The 8770-nt window shown below is 32.7% G+C and overlaps 1 protein-coding gene across 1 annotated transcript; it reads right to left on the reverse strand.

Moving 5' to 3' along the window:
* Positions 1 to 2433: 2433 nt before the first annotated feature.
* Positions 2434 to 8316, reverse strand: LOC126821597 (uncharacterized). Its single transcript, XM_050550049.2, has 4 exons — positions 8208 to 8316; positions 6589 to 6816; positions 6247 to 6331; positions 2434 to 5848 (listed from the first exon to the last, which is right to left on the reverse strand). Exons 2-4 carry the CDS (start codon positions 6721 to 6723, stop codon positions 4047 to 4049), a joined length of 2022 nt encoding a protein of 673 aa, XP_050406006.1. The 5' UTR covers positions 6724 to 6816; positions 8208 to 8316; the 3' UTR covers positions 2434 to 4046.
* Positions 8317 to 8770: the final 454 nt, after the last annotated feature.

Raw genomic sequence — 8770 nt, forward strand, 5'->3', positions numbered from 1 at the left:
CGTCTCTCCTTTAAGCCTAGTCTCGTCTATCAAGCTGCGAAATTATCCCATGGAAAATCCAATTATCACATATGTCTGGACACACACGACTTCATCAAACCGTTCCTTCGCCATTACGAGCATTTTGATTGGATGGTATTTTTTTCATATACCACGAGCACTGACTGTGCAATATCGTCTGCACTAGACAAAACGTGCGTTATGACACTTTCAAGAACTGTGTCAGCATGAGTACAATTAGCTGTTGGGTTGTCTTGTTTTGACGCGATAGTTAGTTGGAATTTGTTAGTATCAGAATATTGTGAGGTTTATGGTACATCAATTAACATTATGCACACACCTGTTACGATAGACCCACACGAACGAGTCTGTGGTGTGATTGTCGTCAGAATTTTTATTGACAACATTACAGTTTCCAAGCTGACAACAGGCCGGACAGATTTGTTTTTCTTTAAAATCTCATGGCAAGTTAATGTTTGTAAATTATATATTAAACCAAAGATGTTATTAAATTAACCAAATAGAGTAAATTACCGGCATAAGGCGAAGTCTCATTTTTTCCATAGATATAAGGGAGATAAATCCATTTATAAAACAAAATAAAAACCTGTTAACTGAGCATAGTAGAATTCATGTGCATTGCCATTGGGTTGTTACAGAAGAGTTTTTTTTTTGTTTGTTTGTTGTTTATTTATTTATATAAAATATCACACGAAAGTTTTTGAATTCCATATGAATGTTACTATTATCACAAGTATCACAAGATCTTTCAAGCCACTTGCCATGGGAAGCATTAGGTATATTCCTGCATGTAAATGAACTGACAATTTGAATTTGGAAATGTGAAAATTTTTTTAAAAAGGCAAGTAAATAACACCATGTTAGTCACAAAATGACAACAGTATTATGTCAACATTACATATCTTTACTTATGCCATTTATCATTAAGTTGTGGATTTAAAATTTAGGGGTGTGGGTTGTACCTAGCAATGACCCACCCTAACATGGCAAATTGATTTTTTTTGACAATTACCAAGATACTGCTTTACATAAACTGGGCTACCTAACACACAAGAACCAACCGAATGAGCCAGGCAACGTAACATATGCCCATAGGCTATGGGTAGCAGACTACCATTTTGTGACAGGAATGTCAGTCCAAATATAGTTCAATTCCATCGGATTTATCTGCGACATTATAAACAAGTCAGTGCCACCTGTTACTGTTGGGTAAAATCTTTTGATGGACCTCTTTTTAATCTAACTGAATCCAAACAGGGAAATTATTTTCTGCTGATATTTTGTTAAATAACCAATTTGAGTATGGTACATTTTTGGAAGAATTAAAGGGATAAACCCGATAATATTTTGGAGAACAAAACTGCTTAATTTTGTGGTAAAAGCCCTTAAAATCCTCTTCCTTAGGTCCGAGCAACTAACTCAATATACGTGATTAATTTTCAAAACAACTTAAACCTGTCAGTCTTCATCTGAAAATGGAGACTGGTGTGTGGATAAAACCAGACTTTTATTTTACAAAAATAATGTGTAGGTGAAATTTACCTTTCGTTATAAAGTACAGCACATGGGTCATTCACTGTATAGACCTCTAAAGGAACAGCAATTGATTACCAGGTCACCCAACGTAAAAACTGACCCGAAATCTTAAAAGGGTCACATGTCCGGAAAAGCTTTTTTGGCGTTCACAACAAAACGACTTAATTTTTTTAGCTGAAATTTTGAGATAAGGTAAATACACCATTCCTCTATATTTTGGTGCATAAATTTCATACAAACTCAGACTTTTATTTTAGAGACTGTTCAAATCGGGATAGTCCCTTTAAGCAATGATATAGATTTGTCTCAAAAAATGCAAATATGGAACAGCAACTATAATAGCAAGTACAGGAGAACTGCACTACTTACAAAACAAAACTGATAAGACAAACCTATGGAGAGAGACAGATAAATGGGGTTTAGCGTCTACTCAACACAAACTAGGTCATTTTGGAACTAACACATGGTTTAATTTTAAGTAATAATGCAGATTTCTTTCGAAATGAAAAAAAAAAAAACCAATGATTTACAAGAAAGACGTAATGCAACCTGTCTTGACAGTGGTTGTATTCTGAATGGCGATAGTCTACCAGCTGACATCATGCGCTAGAATGTCATATTTTTTAAAACAATAGTAAGGGAGATAATCTGGATAGAAGTTTGGAAAATTCTTACAATTATTACGACCAAGATGTTCATAAAGCTTACTGAGTAGTTATTTTCCTTTAAATTGAGAAAACAGTCATCCAGACTCATTTTCCAACTGTAAATAATCTGCTTCAATCATTTAGAGTTAAATGGCAGCTCTATGTTTCATGGCAAGTCTTATGTTTCATGCCCAGCATAAAAAAAAACAAAACAATCAAATACTGTTCATAATTTCAACCTTTATATATTTTAACTTCTTTTCCATCAACATAATAAAATATCAAAAATCAAATCATTGTTGAAATGTTCAAAATGCATATAACAAATAAGACTGAGCAAAGCATGTGGAAGATAGAAAACTCTTAATATTAAGCTTAACATTTCTCATTCATATATAGTCCTACCTACCAGTAGTAGGGTTGGGCAATATACCTGTATTATCATATTAAATAATATTAAAAAAAATATTGAATACTGTCATTACCGTGACATATCAGTATGATAAAAATAGTTTGAATAATGCTTTTTTGGAGAAAATTTCTATCAATGAATAGGTTTTTATAGAAGTATTCTCAATGTTTTGTTCATGATTTTATAAGTCTCATGTGTTTAAATGGAATCTTAATATTCTTGCCTTGACTTTATGGGAACTTAAAATTAAAAATTTTTGTGTTTCATGTAGCTCATTTGAATAGGACTTTTGATAAAATGTGAAGTGAAATGCATAGTATTGACCTTTGTGGTAGTAGCATTGACCTCTGTGATTTGATAGTTTAATTGATTGTTTCACTACCTGAAATGTGATATTTTTTCAAATACTATCGTGATTTTTTGATTTTTTCAATATTACCAAACCCTACTACCCTAGATCTTCAAGTAGTGTATATATTTTCAGCGATAATTAAAGATATGTAAATAAAAGGCCATTTTATAGTGTACTATTACTACATGTATTTATTTTTGATTAAAATACATGTACATGAAAGCTTTTGTGAATTTAAGTCAAAAGTACCTAAAAATAATGTACAAGTACACTAGGAATATAATGATTTTGTATCACATGTATTTATTTTTGATTAAAATATATGAAAGCTTTTGTGTATAGAAGTCAAAAGTACTTATAAATAAAATGTACACAAGTAATTTATACTTGAGGTATTTATAAGTAAGCTCTTTAAGTCTATATAAAGCACATTATCATTTTACAGCAATTAGAAAAAGAACGATTTTGTCAGCAACTAAGAATACATGTAGTTTACCAGCTACAAAGCAACTAAAATCTGCTTCATATGCATGTAAAGCTACATAGCAGCAAAGTATCATATAATAGAATAAATTTTTACTAAATATATATTTTCCATCATTAAAGCACATGTTCTTAAAGGCAAAATGTGTTTAGGTAGTATATGAAAGGAAATAACTACTTTCATCACATAAAAATAACTATTTTCATCACATAAAAAATAACTATTTTCATCACATAAAAATAACTATTTTCATCACATAAAAATAACTATTTTCATCACATAAAAATAACTATTTTCATCACATAAAAATAACTAATTTTTATTACTCTAAAAAAACTCTCAATCGAGGTTTGTATTAGCTTTCTCAGGATTAATGTTACATAGTAAAATAACTGAACTATTAAATGAGTTATAACGGACTCAGACACAAAAACAAACTATCCTTCTTTGGTTAAAATAAATGGAAACTACCCTTGGAAGGTTTTTTTTAAAAAAAATACAAAAATCAATGTTGAAGACGCTATAAACCTATAAAAATGGCATGGGGGGGGGGGGGGGGTAAAGTGAATGTAACAGATAAAACAAAGTTTATATTTAATAAAACCAGTAATCATCTGGGTCATCTATTAATTCCATATTATCTTCATCATCATCTTCTTCCCATAGAGACATATCTGAATTATAATCGTACGAATAGTCGTCCAATGAATAATCATCGTCATCATCTTCATCATCTAAATCTGAATGAACAAGGTTGTAATTAGCGCGACTTCTCGGCGTGCTATAAACACAATGAGGACACTTGATATGGCAACGAACCATGTCAGACGGTAACTTTCCTACACATATACCACTTCCAAATATAGCTTCTGGAATGTCTTCTAGTTTTTCCCAAGATTTAGTTTCATGGCTAAAAGTTAAAGCACTTTTTAACGGTTCTTTGGCTTCTCCACCTTTGCCACCGAATATATAGAATTCGTTCTTGTGATTAACGAAAGCGTAGTCTGTACGTTCAGGTAATTCCACTGGTAGTGGTATAGCCAGATCTCGTCTCATCTCCCATTTTCTCTTTGTAAAAGAATATACTCTAACATTAGTTTTACCAGGTCGAGCCGTCATGATGTTACCATCATAATCAAAGAGATATTGTTCGTTATTACAACCCTTCGGTAACTTAGTTACCCGGTCTGTAGCTACTTCATAACAAACACAAACAGAATTAATCTTCTGTCGTGGTTTGACTTTATCTCCTAGTTTAGAAGCTATAACACAGATATAGCGGTTAGCGATGACACAAGCTGAAGCCTCACTGTTCTCATTTCTTGGAAATAGAATAGCTCTGACTTTACTTTCTCCATTTTCTCTGTTTACCTCCAATAAGAAACACTGCCAAGATTTCACATTTCTTGAAGAAGACGAAGGCTTTGCGACATTACCAGAAGCTAGGAAAAAGAGTCGGTTTTGACACATAACCATACTTAGCACCGCAAATGGTTCTGAGTTTTCGGGTAAAATAACTTTAATACTGGACCAGGTTCTTTCAGCTGTGGTGTATTGATAAATATAGATGTTGGTTTCTAGATTATTTGATTGGTCATAAATAAAGATATTTCCTACATCATCACATACCATTAAAGGACGTCGTATAGCACAAGGCATGGGAGAGAACTCTGTCCATCTTTTCTCATCTACTACATAACCAAACACATTATTTAGAGACATGTAATCAGAAAATGGTAATAGAATATGTCCTATATAAATTCCTGGACCACTCCCTCCACATAAAATTATGACGTCTTTTGTGTCCTTACATTCGATAAGGTCTCCTGAAGCATATTTAGCTAATAGTTGAGACAGTTTTGATTTGCACTCTTCGTTTTTAGAAATAAGAGTATTACTCTCAAACTGATCTGTAAGCATTGTGCGTGGAATGTTTTCTAAGTTTAAAGCTAAAAATAAATCATTATAATGTTGTTGTCGTTCTTCTAATTCTTGATTTACCCATTTATTGATAAAGATGAAGAAATTTTCTTGGGGCACGTATGTCAGTGTTTCATCTGTTAGCAGTGATAGAACTGATTCTTTAGTCAGCGTAAGGGCATCCTCCCCTTCTAATACAGATGGTAGATGTCCTCGGAGATACTGGAAGGCTTTATTATACAAGTCTAGATCATAAAGACTGGACAATAACGCTAACTGGACGCAGTTTGTATCTGTGATGTCTATCAAATGAAGATAATCATTACAACATTTTTTCATGTCAGTAATTTGAAGATATTCAGCAGCTTCTAACAATTCCTTTACATGATTGAAATCTACTTGTACTGTTCCTATATACAGAAATTTTAAGGCTTCTTTCATGGCCCAGGGTTCTCCATAACTTAATCTGATACTACCTAATGAAAGAAAGATAAATTTCTATATTACATTTTCATAATAAACGAAATGGGGATTAACGTCCTATTGTTCTATGTTCTACATGACTGGGCTAATGAAGACGGGAATATGCCATAAGGTGTGCTATGAATGAAATTTTAAAGTTTTCTTTTATGTGCACACAAATGTGTACACAGGCTCTCGGTTTTTCGTCCCATCCAGATATACGTTGAACCTTTCCAGGCCCTCCATTTTACACCACTCTGACAAGGGGGAAACATGCCGGAAATCTCTGATGAACTTTCTCGGGCCAACACAGGGATCAAAGATAATTTTAAATCAAATCAAGGCAATTTTCAAAAAATATACATTACTCTATCCAAATTTAATTAATTATAAAGTCAGTCACTATAAATACCTTCAAATGATTCTTTCATTCCAGAATCATGCAAAGACTGAAAAAATGGACATCCTACCAATACACACCAGTGAGCTTTCACTTTCTGCAAAACAAATAACTTATAATCATATTTCGAATAAATACCAGTGCAACTTTTTACAAATCAAACATGAAACAATATTTCATTGACAGATGAGATTCAGAATGAATTAGAATCAATGTCGTGTTCAATTAATCCACAGAGAGATTGTCTCAACCCACCCCTTTTAAATTCAAGACAGACAGACAACACAATCCTGTTCATTTCTTAATACTGTACTTCAAATATTAATGTTTCTTAAAAGTCAAAAGTAAACGTACAACATCACCGATAAGAAGTGTCACATCACAAAACTCTGAGTCCTCTTGCATCTGTTGGTAGAGTAGATCTTGTAGTTTAACTGCATGTCTCTCTTTAAAACCCATAGTTCTATTTTGGTAAGTAAATTTTTCCATTCTGTTTCTATCTATGGCAGTTTCTGTAAAGCTGATCAATGATCTTGGAACATCTCCAAATTAATGATGAATACTAGAACAAGATATCTCATACTGAAATTTAAAAAAAAAAACACTTGTTATACTAATTATTTAGAGGCATTTAGTAACTGAATAGAGCAATAAACTATAACACATACTTATGGAAGAACAATTTCTAATTTATTTAGGCGATGTTTCAATGAGTATTCTTGCTTGAAAACATTGGGAGAATACTCTTCGAAACATTGCCAAAATAAATCAGTAATTGTTCTTCCATAAGTAGGTGTTATTATAGTTTATTACTTGTTATACTGTAATAGTTTCTATGCCTCTAATCTTTAAAACCACTTCCTGGCAGAAGACCAAATACAAATGTAGCCCCTAGTGCAGTGGTGGGTAAACTTTTCTGGTGAATGACCATCCAATCCCCCTCTTTTCAATGAGCTAAGCAAAGCATATCATTCAATTTCATAAAGATATATGGCCGAAGTGGTTTTAAGTACTAGAATCCTATGGTGTATTCCATTCCACTTTCATGTTTTCCATATTTGGTATGCACTTACGATTTAGCTCTGTTTACAAGAAAAAATTTAATTATCAGCATACTGGCGTCTGAAAATTATGTTAGGTCTTGCATCTATATTTTATGTATTTGTATTTAATAGATTGTATATTGTATGCTGTCCTCAAAGGACGTTTCAATGTAATACAAATTCTATTCCATGCCTACAACTAAATATCGACAAAGGATGTCTGATGTACATACTATTACTAAACGTAGACTGTCTGTCTACAGTTAGCTTCGCTTGAGAACAGACACTAAGCTAGTATAGCGACATTTTAAGTCCTAAATCAACCATTTTAGTCAAACTCCCAAAGTATAATTCAAAAATTTTGTTAAGTATTTATTCTGCTTCCATTTAATAAAATTGAAAAAGTTTATTTAGTCTTTGTGTGAATGACAGATGTCAAACAGAGTAGAACCGCAAAACACAACCAGTATAGTAATTTTTAGATATGGCAGTCATTTAGGGCAGAGATCTATTCTCGAAGTGTATGAAATAGATGGATCTCTGTGTGCATGTGCAGAACGTCTAATATAGTAATAGTTCCGAAAGAAACTAGCGTAGTAGTTTACTAGTAGTAGGGAACAACAAGTAAAATCTATTAACATAAACATCACTGCGAGTTCAATGTGATATTGAAGGGCATCATTGAGGGCGTGTATGCAGAAATTAACTTGTTACTAAGGCGGGGGGGGGGGGCGAGTTTTAATAAACGCGCATTTGCAAATGTTTCAATCGAGTCATATTAGGTTGTGACTTGTTTGTGTCACGTCTGCAGTGCAGAGGACATATTTTATTTACTAGACTAGGAGAATGATAAGTTTTTGCAAGGCCAAAGGTGTCAAACGAATGACAAGTATTTCTAGCAAACGTGTTGGTTATGATATTATCATTTACCATATTATTATATAAATTTGTTGAAGTTCTGAGAATAAAAAAAACTATATTTCGAAAAGGCTGACACTGCTGGAATTAAAAATATCAAGCGCCATACGCACGCATCGCCACCTAGAAGGAGGAAGTAGACGTAACGAACTTGATTCATCTGACAAGTTGACTTCATTGATATTAAGAAGACGTTTTGCAACAAAAGCGCAATGATATAAACCATAAGAAGATAAAAATAAAAATAAAAATGATTAAAACGTTAATCCCGTAATAAATATGATCTGATATCCCACTCATTGTGTTATGTATCATTACTCAATTCTTAAAATGTTATGTAAAATAAATACAAAATGTTGTATTAACATTAAAACATAATTCAAACATAATAACAATAATCCTGCATTAGGTAACTATGAAAAGATAACATGATAATTTTGATGTTTTATTGTGGTAACGGTCTAAAAAAAAAAAGGTAAGTTTAGATATTTCCCCCCCCCCCCCCAAAAAAGAAAAGAAACGGTGAGTTTTATACTTATAGTACCCGATGCAGGTACATTTACGTGTTATGGACG

This window comes from Patella vulgata, chromosome 5, assembly GCF_932274485.2.
Source record: "Patella vulgata chromosome 5, xgPatVulg1.2, whole genome shotgun sequence".
Classification (NCBI taxonomy): domain Eukaryota; kingdom Metazoa; phylum Mollusca; class Gastropoda; family Patellidae; genus Patella; species Patella vulgata.